This window comes from Aotus nancymaae, unplaced genomic scaffold (genome assembly GCF_030222135.1).
Source record: "Aotus nancymaae isolate 86718 unplaced genomic scaffold, 86718_ANA_hifiasm-v0.15.2.pri h1tg000067l, whole genome shotgun sequence".
NCBI classification, from domain to species: Eukaryota; Metazoa; Chordata; class Mammalia; order Primates; family Aotidae; genus Aotus; species Aotus nancymaae.
Window position 1 is genome coordinate 28,277,814 of NW_026988482.1, and position 13,342 is coordinate 28,291,155.

At 44.1% G+C, this 13,342-nt stretch overlaps 1 protein-coding gene across 18 annotated transcripts in view; it reads left to right on the forward strand.

Moving 5' to 3' along the window:
• CACNA1D (calcium voltage-gated channel subunit alpha1 D) overlaps positions 1–13,342 on the forward strand; it is a 319,931-nt gene that overhangs the window by 177,637 nt on the left and 128,952 nt on the right. For 12 of the 18 annotated variants that reach the window (XM_012460736.2, XM_012460748.3, XM_012460729.3 and 9 more), the window contains exons 7-8: positions 66–262; positions 7,850–7,953. In XM_012460736.2, the coding sequence (XP_012316159.2) occupies positions 66–262; positions 7,850–7,953 (301 nt within the window). Of the gene's footprint in view, positions 1–65; positions 263–7,167; positions 7,272–7,849; positions 7,954–13,342 lie in introns of all 18 variants that reach the window. The other 6 variants (XM_012460740.3, XM_012460745.2, XM_012460730.3 and 3 more) reach the window with 2 other exon arrangements.

The window sequence follows — 13,342 nt, forward strand, 5'->3', positions numbered from 1 at the left end:
TTCCACTGGCTTGGATTTCCTGATGTTTCTGTCCTGAGTGGTGCAGCCTGTTTGTGTGTTTGCAGATATCGTAGCTGAAGAGGACCCAGCTCCATGTGCGTTCTCAGGGAATGGACGCCAGTGTACTGCCAATGGCACGGAATGTAGGAGTGGCTGGGTTGGCCCAAACGGAGGCATCACCAACTTTGATAACTTTGCCTTTGCCATGCTCACTGTGTTTCAGTGCATCACCATGGAGGGCTGGACAGACGTGCTCTACTGGGTAAGCACCCTGGGGAGAGAGTTTATGGAGTGTTCTTTCCTTGGATAAGTGGGTTTTGTCAGCTAGAGCCATTGGAGAGTTGGCTGGAAAAGAAACCCCAAAGTCAGTTATTTGGGAAGGGAAGCAGATGCTTTCTTTACCAGCAGGCCGCATCACCCTGCTCCGCAAGGGCCTTAGTTTCAGTTGCAGGAAGCTGCTGCATGATGTTGGCTTCTGGCTTTAGTCTTCTACTCCCCAGTGCTGCCTGAAGACCTGGTGCCACGGGTGCCCAGTGGTCCTCTTTGGAGGAACTCCAGGAAGACAGGGCTATCCTGATTTAACTCTTTTTTTTTTTTTTTTTTTTGAGATGGGGTCTCACTCTGTCTTCAGGCTGGAGTTTAGTGGCACGTGATCTCAGCTCACTGCAACCTCCGCCTCCCAGATTCAAGCGACTCTCCTGCCTCAGCCTCCTGAGCAGCTGGGATTACAGGCCCACGCCACCATGCCCAGCTAATTTTTGTATTTTTAGTAGAGATGGGGTTTCACCATCTTGGCCAGGGTGGTCTCAATCTCTTGACCTTATGATCCGCCTGCCTCGGCCTCCCGAAGTGCTGGGATTACAGGCATGAGCGATGGCGCCCGGCCCCGATTCAACTCTTAAGAGAGCCAAAGGGTCACTTTCTAGGTGAGGAGGCTCCTGGACCTCCACAGGCTAATCATTTATACATCAAGGCAGGTTCTCTACTAGATCCTAAAGGGAAGAAAGGGAATGTAAATTGGATCCCTTTCTTACTTTCCATAACTCAGTACAACCTTAAACCCAGCGTGAGTTTCTCCCATGATAATATTTTCCATTCTTATCTTAGTATTGCTATAAATCGGCCCAGCATAAACCCTTAGCTGTCGTCCTTTCTATTTGAAGCTACAGAACTCTGGCAGAGAGGGTAGGAATGGCACACAGACTTCCAGGGCTGCTGGACCCATCCAGCCTGCCATGAAAACTAATGGGCGTTCTTTCAAGGAGAGGCCCTGATTCCTCTTGTTCCTGATAGAGCCAGAAAGATTTGCTGTATAAAAATAAGTGCTATAGTATTTTAAAAGCCATTTCCCAGGGCTGAGTCTGTTCGTTAGAATGTAAATAAAGCTCACAGAAGTTTAGAAATTGTTTTTCATGGTATAATAGTTGCTGGTAAAGACAGCTAACATGTAGATTTTGAGCCTAAATCCAAGTCCAAAGGGGAGTAACCAGGCTTCCAATCATGAGCTGTTAAAAGGAAGTTAGTAATAAAGTACTTCTGAAATCGGCGGCTTCCAGGTAGAAGGCCTGCACGTTGAGGAGTAGCTTCTGATAGTTTCTAAATTTTAGATACTTTTCAGGATTTCCTGTTACTACCTAACTTCAGAGAATGTAACATGTAATGGTTATAAATAGGTTTTTGCTTCCCTTTACCAGCTCACAGGATTGTAGATGTCCCTATATACTCAATATTAGACAAAGAAGGTATATTTTTATCTGTAGTCCCCGAAGTGAGTCTAGTTTGATGAGGTTTAAGCATCACCAACATGTTATATCTTGTTTTTCCCACTTACCTTTCTTTTTTCTGGTTGTCATGGGAGTGTGAGTGTGTGTGTCTGTGCGTGTGTGTGTGTGTGTCTGTGTGGGTATGCACATCTGTTATCTATATTCATAAAACAACGTCTTTTCATGAAGAGGAAGGAGGAGGGAGATAATGTTGGCTGAGCCAGGGGCATGGCTCGTGTATGCAAGAGGGCCCTCAGGTTAGGTGAAGCATTAATTTTCACTATTATTTCCTAAATTGCAACTCCTAGTCATATTAGTTGAGGTCTCAATTACAGTTTTCCCTTGAAGTTTCTCATAAATAGAACAAGCATCATCAAAATAGCCCAAACTCTGGTATTTCCCCGCCCCCCAAAGCAGGAGAGAAAACAACATTTTGATTTTTGAAAAAATCAAAATCTGTGACTCCTCTCAGCTTTGTTTTCCTCTCTACTGACATGGTGAACTGCCAACTGCTGATCCAACATGCCTTGACTGATGAACCATTTTATACTTTATGTTATATTCCTGCACATTGATTCTCACAATTTTCCTGCTGCCGAGCAAGTGTAAAATCTGGGAGTACATGATTAAAGGAGAGGGAACTTCAGGCTCCCAGAGACAAAAGTTTCCACTTTCCTGAGAAGGTTTAAATATCACCTAGGATGATATAATTATTATTTTCATTATTAATCTGACAATCAACATGGCTAATAATTTGACAGTATAATTGCATTCTCCATGAATTACATAGCATCTTTATTCTGATGGAGGATCTCAAGTCATTCACAAACTTTATCCCAGTCTGTATCCCTTTATAGAAGGTCTGCAGTCTTGAAGATGGAGACAATGGAGTAGGGACCATGGAACGTTCCCTGGGTTCTGTAGCAGATGGTTATGGTCCTTGATCTAGAACAGGGGTTTGCAAACCTTTTTATAAGGGGCCAAATAGAAAATCTATTTGGACTTGCAGGCCACATTTGGTCACCTCAGTAATGATTCAGCCCTGCCATCGTAGCTAGGAAGCAGCCATAGGCAGTACATAAGCAAATGGATGTGGCTTTATTCTAATCAGACTTCATTTATGAACCCTAAAATTATAATTTTGTGTGACTTTTCTGTGTCATGAAATATTTTGCTTTTGATTTTCCCCCCCACCAACTATTTCAAACTGTAAAAATCATTTTTGGCTCAAGGCCATATAAAAGTAGACAGGAAGCTGGATTTGGCCTCCAGATCATGCAGTGGGGACCCCCCTGGACTGGACTAGAACCCAGCACTCTTTCCTTGGCATTCTTCCAGTGGTCAGAAGTTTATGAATCCTTCCAGAACACTAGGGGGCAGCTAAGTAATGTCTTCCCGACTGTTCTCTAAGATCTTACTCTCTGAAGCACATCAGGATTGCTTTTAATTACCTGTTGATTGCATTTATTAGCTCATCATAGAGATAGGCAGGGGCCAAGGAACAAAGCCTTCCTAATATTTCATGGGCCATGGTCAGCTGGAAGCCACACTGCTGTGATACACAGCAGTACATCCCTGCCCAGCACGGTGCCTGGCACCGAGCAGGCACTCAGTAAACACAAGTGATGGCCATCATCCTTCAAGTGTACCAGGCATTTTGCCTCATTAGTGTAGATGGGCCATGTTTGAATATCTATTTTTATCCACAGCTAGGGCATAAAGGGAACATCTTGGGAGATAAAAAGAGATTAGATTTTAAATATTGACTGCAAGCACATTTCTGGATCCTTTAGGCGTTTGCATATGGTGGACAAAGTCTTTGCAGAGCATTGTTTTACATCTAGTCAAGTTTATATTCAGTCAGCGTTCTCAAGCTCATTTATGCCTTGCTTCTCACTGCTGTCTGGAAAATGTCTGGCAGGGTCCTGAGAGGGGACGTACAGGTGGGTCCAATGTGTAGAAAGGCACACTTAGGAAAGGACTATTTGGATGTGTGGGAAGTGGGATCATTAAGTTCTGGTGGAAAGAAACCTAGGGTCGAGTTCTTTGATAAAGTGAGTTCCATAAATATAATTGAGCTCTTGTTTGACCCACATGTGAGCGTTTGTTGCTGACAGAGGCAGTAGGGTGTAGGGCAGGGAAAGAGTGTTTAGGCTGGTTATGTGACCTTGAGTAGGTCATGGAACCTCTCTGGGCTTCTCAAGATGCAGAATTAGACTTACATGATTTAATTTTTCCCTTCAATTTAGAGGAAATTATTTTTTCCCTTCATTTCAAAGAAATTGTTTTTCAGTGTAGGAAATAAATAGTATTGGTTTCAGGAGACAGCTATCCAGATAAATAATATCTAGGGTCTTGCCTTAGCACCAAGCTCTTTTCTCAATGCACACTCCTCCAGAGGTGCTGGCTGTCAGACCTTCACGGGAAGTACTAATGGTCAAGCTGACAATCTCCTTCAATCAGGGCACCTAGGAAATTTCTCAGTAACCAGCCGAGGGCTTGACTTTCTCTTATTGCGTGCTTTGGGGAGTTGAAACAAGTATACCAAGTTTCCGGAAGTGTTTTCAACAGCTAGAAAAACAGACTTGGGTTGGTCTATAATTTGAGATGTGAATACGCATTTCAGCCTTTTATTTTTTGAGATGGAGTCTCGCTCTGTCACGCAGGCTGGAGTGCAGTGGCATGATCTCTGCTCACTGCAACCTTCACTTCAAGGTTCAAGCGATTCCTGTGCCTCAGCCTCCCAAGTAGCTGGGATTACAGGTGCCTACTACCATGCCCGGCTAATTTTTGTGTTTTTAGTAGAGATGGGCTTTCACTACTAAGCTGGCCAAGAGTTTTACTATTAAGTTAGATAAACTGATTTCAGCAGGAAGGCAGAGGGTAATTCATCCAGAGAAACTATACCACTAAACTTACTGAAAAACCCATATATGAAGAAGAAGAAACCGGATACCTGGTTTGGTAGCCTGTGCCTGGCCTGTTGGCCAGGCTGGCCTTGAACTCCCAAGCTCAGGTGATCCACCTGCCTCGGCCTCCCAAAGTGCTGGGATTATAGGCGTGAACCACCGCACCTGGCCTATTTCAGCCTTTTAAAAGAAGGAAAACTGAAGCTAGAAAGAAAATTATTTCCTGGGTACCACATGATACCCCTTGATGACTTTGATATAAGTTTTTAAAAAATTAATCTAAATTGAAGTGCTTCAGTGGAAGCCAGGTTCTTCATTGTTGATAAAGACCATATAGACAAAATCCCAAGCAGTCTCTATTTTCATGTGGGTATTTTTGAGAACAGCTTGCAAGTTCTGATTTTTCTTTTGCATATGGTAAGGTCTAAGAAATGCTTGGCGTGGAGGGTTCGCTGGGAGCAAGACTGGCTCTCAGAGCTGAAGCTTGTCTCTCTTGCCCCACCTTCCAACTTAGAGATTTGGAATCTCTGGTGGACCATATTCAACTCCGGCCTTTCCCCCCAGTCCTCAGCTATCGTTTGATACTTCTGAATTGAGCAAATGTGAATCGAATGAACATCTCCCAAGAAATTAAATGAGTTTTAAATTTTTTAAAAGAAAATTTTCCCTTCCAAGTGGAGAAGACAGCTGTTATTAGAGCCATTCTCTGGAATACCAGACTGAGGCCTGAAGGAGTGTTGGTGAAGCGGATGGCTCAGCAACTGACGGTTGCCAGGGTTGTGGAAGAGTGAGGTTTCCTGATAAGAGCCATGGACCTGTCCGTCCTCCCCTCACCCTACTGAGCATCCTCTCCCCTGCTGCATTCACCTCTGTTCCAATCCAGAAGGAAACAAGCCCAGATGGGGCTCTGTCACAGGTGCTGACCCAGGCCAGGCACAGGCCACCACACCAGGCACCCGGTTTCTTCTTATTATATGGGTTTTTCAGTAAGTTTAGTGGTATAGTTGCTCTGGATGAATTACCCTCTGCCTTCCTGCTGAAATTAGTTTACCCAACTTAATTAGATCAACAATTGCAGCCACAGCCCAGGCTCATTCATTACTCTAATTGCCAATGTAAGATGTGCAGACTGATATGAGTTCTATTAAGCACATCAGTTTTCATGTGGCCAAACAGGTGTTTCATAAGGGATTTAATGCCCTCTCCCTAGACTTCAGCAACAGATGTTAGGTAATTTTTTTTAATGTTCACTTTCCCTGTTTGGCTTCTGCATGAGGCAAACATTGTGAAATGCATGAGCCTCATGCTGTAAAGCTAAAACCTGGAGCCAGATAATGTGCAGGAAAGCACATGCATAACACCCTAAGGGCCTGCACCTGCAAGGCAAGAGCGATGGCTTTATCCAGACTGTATGTAATTCTTATTGGCTGAAGATTCTGGGTGTTCTGGCAGGGTCAAACCTTGGGCCATTCATTCTGTCTCCTGACTAGTCCTTAACGCCTCCTTCCTGGGAAAGGTGTTTGCTGAATTTAACACTGACCTGTGCTGCTGGAAAGTTCCATCCAGCTGTGATTCTTAAAGCACCTGTTTGCTCCAGCGTGAAAGCTGCTCACCACCAAGCCTCCCTTGGCAGAATGTGCCAGGGAGATTGAATGTGTAGCATGAGCTCATCCAGGAGTAGGGGAATGGGATTTCTCTGGCCACATCCTTTCACCTCTAAACCCAGTCAGCTCACAGCTGGAGCCAGTCTCCCAGGGAGGTCATCTAGATCAAAGCTATGTATGGAGAATAAGGGCTGCTTCTCCTTTCTGTGGATGCAGCTAAGAAAAAGCCCATTCCCCAAAGCACCTCTATGTGTCACCTAGTTGACCTTGAAAAATTTTCTTTTTTGCATTCCTTTTGCTGTGTTTGCACTCACAGGTTGCAGATAATCCAGGTCTAAGGTGGGTTTGGTTTCCTTGGGTAGGTTGGTTTTCAGTAGAAGGTTATTTTAGAAGTTTTTAAAAAAGAGTTTATAGAGTCAAATGGTGCAAGTTTGTTTCTATAATGAAGACTTTTCCACCATCACACATTTTAAACACAAAGTGCTAAAATCTTGGGCAGCATAGAAAACAGGTTCTAGCTAAGCACTAGTTTTGTCCTCTACCAAGACCTTTTATGAAAATCACTTACCAAGACAGTTTCCTGTGAGAAAAAGCCAAATCCCAGCTGATTTGCCTTACTGGGGCCAAAATCTGCTATTATTTGGCCTGAAAGCCTTGATGAGGGGTGTGTGTGTGTGTGTGTGTGTGTGTGTATGCTTGTGTATGTGTACTGGGAACATGTGATGAATGTGTGTTGGCTGCTGTTGTCTCTGATTTGGCGACTGTTGTTTCTGATTTGAATCTAAGTGAATGTTTACTTAAATGTATAGAATGCTATCTCTAATGTGACCCTCTCTCTTTATTAAATTATCTTATTAACTCACTCCTATGAGACCATCTTATTTCTTGCAGATGAATGATGCTATGGGATTTGAATTGCCCTGGGTGTATTTTGTCAGTCTCGTCATCTTTGGGTCATTTTTCGTACTAAATCTTGTACTTGGTGTATTGAGCGGGTAAGCTACACCTCTTTCATCTTGAAAGCAGAGTCCTGAGGACAGTTGCCAAGACCACACAGGCTTTGCTGGATGAGGGCCGCCAGGAGGGGTTGCCAGACATTTTATGTGTCCTCTGAGATGCTTTCTTTTCTGCTGAGGCTTCCCAAATCAAGCTGTTTCCTGGAACCTCACCAGGCTTCATGAAAGACAGCTATAGAACGATTATTGACCAGAAATTAATCAGCATTGTTGCTTGAGATTTAAACAATTTCCATTGCTTGCCCTTTTTGTCTGTTCTAAAATGAGATGCATTTATAATTGCTTTATTGGTCTGGATCCAAATATAATGCAGATTAATTGTTATAAAACAGTAGCAAAATCAGCCGGATTGGGTCGGCTGTTGGTAGGCCCTATTTGTAGATTTCAGCAACTGAGCTTGCCCTTATTTGCAGACAATAAAAGGAAGGACCTAGGCCCAGTCCCTGTCCTAGGAGCACTAACGTCTTCAGCAAAGCACTGAGGGTCTGGCAGCTGCAACTGGGGCTCTGCTCTTTAGTAAATGGTTAACTGATAACTGATCTCCTTACATTTTGCAGGTAAATGATGCGATAGGATGGGAATGGCCTTGGGTGTATTTTGTTAGTCTGATCATCCTTGGCTCATTTTTCGTCCTTAACCTGGTTCTTGGTGTCCTTAGTGGGTAAGCAGTTGGATCCGTGTTGCACCTTCTCCCACTGCCACATGTGAGGCGACTCTGCGTGTCTCCCAGCTGCTCCCTGACAGCTTCTCTGCATGTGTTTGGACTCTGATGTCCCCTCAGTGTGTTGCTTTTGGATTGAACTGTGATTCTCTCTGCTTGTATCTGTCTGTGAGATTCCGTGTTTCTGATGCTTGCCAAACACTGTTAATTTAATGAAAATGTTTCCCCAAAGTCAGTGATGTTAGTATGTGAACGTGTAAAGGTGGATTACAAGGGAGTTAAAGGAATTCCAGCCTTGGTCTCCCCCAGGAAAGGGGCTTTTGTCACTTGACGGTTTGTGTCTATTAGTACATAACCTGGCCCCTTTAGGTCTCCACAGTGCATTATAAATACTTCCAGAGGAGTTTTAGATTTTACTGTGAAAGAGAAATAAGATTCAAGCACATAAATACTGTACAGTTTCAGAATCTTACTTCCTCAGATTGGGATTCTTTATTAGCTTGGTTTTCTAGTGCTGTCACTGTGAGAACTCTCCCTGTGATTCAGTTTTAGCCGTAACTTACAGAATCTTTCTCTTAATGCAGAGTGATGACCGACTATTGTGCACACATTTCCCACGACCTTACATAGACCTCATCATTCAGTCACCATTTCTGAAGTTTACTTGTTTATCACTTCCTCTGTATAGATTGACTCTCCATAAAGAGGGTGCAGCAGAGACTGGCCTGGAAAGGGGACTCTGCAGGCTCTGCCTTGCCCGTAGCTGGAGATGCCATCCCAGAACCCTTGTGGGCAGCCCTGCATCCACACCGCCTCTCAGACACCCCTGGAAGGTGGGGTGCTGCAGAGAAGGGAGCTGGGGGCTGTCTGGCACTCTTATAATCAGCTCCTGTGTACAGCCATTGCTGGGTGGTGGGGGCCAGGCAGGATACCCCACATCTCCCAGAGGAGCCTCTGTCACTGCACTGCGCCCAGACACCCTCAGGAAGTCGTGTTGATGGATTTGTTTCCCAGTGAGTTTATCTCGTCCTCACTCACTTTATCTTGCTCTTTCTGAGGCTGTATCTCATGGAAGTGATGTCTTCATGTATGCTGAGTTAGTGAAAAGGCTTTAATCGCATTTTTGGAAACACTGCCTTTTCCAGAGCAGAAAGCGGAGCGCAGTTACCCATCTCGGCTTCCTTTCTGTATCTTCCCCTAAACCTGCCCTGGATTGAATGTAGTCAGTTCCACACCAGGGACGCACACTGTCACAGAAAGTCCCTTTGTAGAGATGGCATGGGCCATTGCCCCCTGCCAGAGAGAGGGGTGGGGGCTGGGCCTGGGTTGGGGTCGCATAACCTTCCCCTGCCTGAGCCGCCTCCTACAGATGAGTGGCTCCTCAAGCCTCAGGCTCTTCCACCTCAACCTGAGAAGTGTCTTTCTCCTAGTGAACCTCAGTGGCCTTAGACCAGGGTTGGGCACGTGAGGCTGGTATCTATTCCTGGAGAAGTAACATCGCATTTGCTTTTGCCACAGGAGCGCCCTATACAAGGTTAACAGCAATCCTGTTGTGAATTCCTTGGCGCCTCATGTCTCCTAAACCCAACTAAACTGACGGAGGCCATGGAAACCACTAATTTTAACAGTGCCAGTGACATGCCTTATCTCTTAGCTTCCCCAGGCGGGAGCCATTGCCCCAGCAGGCATGATGAAGCAGAGGCAGGAGCCAGATCGTGAGGTGCTTAAAAAAAGAAAAGAGAAAAAGATGGGAGGAGGGGCTTCCCACTATCACAAATGGGGGTTAAACCTGCAACTCCGTGGGAGGTACCCAAAGCTGGAGGATTAAAAAAAGGTACACTCCTTCATGGAACAACCAGTTTACTGAAATATATTTTGGGGGAAAATAATTTTTTTAAAAAAATATTTTTTCATCAAAACAAAACTTAGATCCCTTATGAAGGAGACTGCAAATGATGCATGACATTTTAAAAGAAAACCTGAGACTTCCCAGCCATTGTCAGTGCATGCTGTGCTCAAACCCCTAGGGGCTGGACATTACCTCCTCTCTACTCCCCCAGAAGGCCTCCGGTAGGGCTGTTTTGGGTATAGGCAGAACCGTGTCTGCAAAGCACAGCCTCACAGCCGTGTTCCTGACTTGGCCAGTATTTCCTGAGATGCTGTAGAGTGCCCGGCTCTGGGCCAGAGACCAGGGTTGCCAAGATGTCTCAGACGCAGACAGCGGCCTTGTGCTCAGGCATTCATTTTCTCATGGGGTAGCCCATTTTGAAGCCGTGCAGAATGGCAAATGTTCAGTGGAGGTGTAGACCCAGGGGCTCTGTGAGCTGCCTTAGAAAGATGAGGAGGCATCTCCCTGGGAGACTGATGAGGTGCTGGCATGCCTCCAGCTCCCCCAGCCACTGCCTTCCCTCTCTGCCTGCTACTTTCCCACTTGTATTTTTGTTGTTGTTAAAGCAAATTAATTTTTATAAAAATTTTAGCCTTCAGATTCTTCATCATTTTTTAAGGGAACGCTAGAGGTACCGCAAAAGCAGAAGGTTGAGAGGAAGACAATGTATGTTGCATAGCCCCTGAGGGACTGTCAGATCAACACAAATGTAATCCCCTAAGCACTGAATTAAAACGCCCTCATTTTAGAAATGCGGGTTGAGACCATGTGATTGCCTTCTCATGAGGAAATGTTAGATGGTGCTGTGTGTCTTCAAGTCTGTCAGCCATTTGGAAATACCTGTATCTGTTTCTGCTCCTTGGCGCTTTCTTTTGTGTGGCCATGCCATCCTATTGTATTCTTGAACAGACTTTAATCTGTACGTTGGATTTGATGTTTATCTATTTATAAAGTGTTATAACACTGATGCTCTGGGAAAGTCTTTGGTTTTCTAACAGCCTTTATCCCTCAAGGTAAGTGTGAAGTTTATGAACTGTAAACCCTGTGCGGCCACACATGGACATAGATGAACACGTCCATCTCCGGTCACGTGCTCTGTGGGAGGGCTGAGAATGTCTATAACTAATGTTGCAATTTAACCTTCAGTTGTCATTGAGGATTTGCTCCCATCATGACCAAGAATTGGAAGGAATGTCTTCTGTAAGTCTGCAATTTAGACAGATTACACGTGGCTTATAGAAACTTGGTGATTTTTCCCTTTTCAGATTGTTCATTGTTCATTGAACTCTACCCCTTTTGAGGTTTTCATCTTTAGAATCATGCTAGATTCCTGGGAGGCGAGGGATGGAGGTCATGGGCGGTGAACTGGTTGACCCTGTCTCCTTCTCCATTTGAGGACCCACCTGCCACCAGCCATCCCTGTGGTGGGGGTGTCTGAGCTTGCAAGATGGGGGACTCCCTAGGCTCCCAAGTTGTGTCTCCAACCACCAGGAAGGGGGCTGGACGACTTGGTTTCTGTCCTGCCAGAGTCCCATACTCACTCTGGGACTTCACTGAGTTGCCCTGAGCCTCAGCCCCTTTGTCCCTCAGGATATCAGGGATATCCTGTCTTGCTGTCTCCCACACAGGGTGCTTTTCAATCAGCTAATGACTGTAGAAGTACTTCTAAAAATACATAAAGGTTTTTCTCATTTAACATATCCTTATCTTAAATCCATGGATCTCCCCAACTCCCCTCACTGGGTTAGGTGGGAACAGTTCAGGGTACTTTTGGAAATTCTGGAATGTAGCATTTTTTGGATTTCCCAGCAGGTGGCCACGCTTTACACATGCATCGACGTTGTACTCAGTGTCACCCAAGAGGTGGCTATGGAGGACGTGGAAGCACTGTGTCCGCTGTAAAGTATTATGCAGGTCTAAATCATTGTTGTTAAAGTTATATTTGACAACTTTTTTGCATAAGTTGAGGGGAATGGCTTTTCTGTTACATAGTGGTTAAGCACAGCAGCTTTAGAATCAGACAACCAGGTGTTGAATGTTTGTTCTACCTTTTACATTTGTGAGATTTGAGGCAAATTACTTATCTCTTTGAGCCTTACTTTCCTCATCTGTGAAATGGAGTTCATCACAGTACCAACTTCGTGAAGTTCAGTGAGGATTCAGTGAGCTGAAGAATATAGAGTGCTTGGCCCACTGAAATTATGATTTTTAGGAAGTGTGCATCTCTTCCTGGCTTTGATGCAAGAAAAGTATCTAATCAATTCAGTCTTTTCAAATTAATTAATAATAGTTGACCTATTAAATAATAATAGGTCTGTATTAGTGAAACGCCTAAGTTATATTTTTAAATTGTTTTATTGTATATATAATGGCATACCCCACTGCTGACTAAAGGATATTACTACATAAACCACCTCCTGGGCTTGCTTTAAAGAATAGATTAAAATCATTTATAATTCACTCATGAATTCAAACCTTTGGTTTTGGTAACATCTTACGAAAAGTATTTGAAATAGTTTGTGAAGTAGGTCTTGTATGTTGTTAGGCAATAAATGCTGTTATTAAACCAGCTCTTATGACATAAAATTGAATGTAAACCCAGCCCAGGTCTGTAAATTCAAAATCTTACAAATTAATTTGTATTCTTGGTGTTCCAGTAAGTTCCAGATCCTGCCAGATCACAGGTATCATTTTAAAGCAATCCAATTTTGTATTACTTGAGACCTATTTATCTTAACTTGAGAAGTTTAAGGAAACATGGATGAAGTGAAGCATTATGGAAAACCAAAGGTGATTTTTAGACTAGTTTTTCTTTGTTAATCTAGCCCTCTACACCCCATTCTGTCTAATTGAATACCAGGGGCCTAGACAAAGACTCAGGCATGGCTGCTTTTAGGAAGCTTTAGTTTCCTAAGACAAAGATGGATGGGATGGGGAGTGTCAAGAGGGAAGGTGGTGCCGGTGCTGGTGGGCTGTGGACTGACTCTACCAGAATTTTACATAATGGAATCGGGTTCCATCCATTTAATTCATACTAATAATAGCCAGACAATCTCTGATGTCTTCTACTTGAATGGTGGCTCAAAAGGCAAAACACACCAGTAGATAGTGGTTGTATCACTCATGAATATTTTCTAAGTAGAGACATACCTTCTGGGAATAAGCATTCTTATATATTTTTCATGACTGAGATTAGATTTTTTTCTTATTTGGCTGGGCACAGTGGCTCACACCTGTAATCCTCGCACTTTGGGAGGCCGAGGCAGGTGGACCACCTGAGATCAGGAGTTTGAGACCAGTCTGACCAACATGGTGAAATGTTGTCTAGACTAAAATACAAAAATTAGCCAGGTGTGGTGGTACATGTCTGTAATCCCAGTTACTTGGGAGGCTGAGGCAGGAGAATCACTTGAACTTGGGAGTCAGAGTTTGCAGTGAGCCAAGACTGCACCATTGCACTCCAGCCTTGGTGACAAGAGCAAAACTGCCTAAAAAAAAATT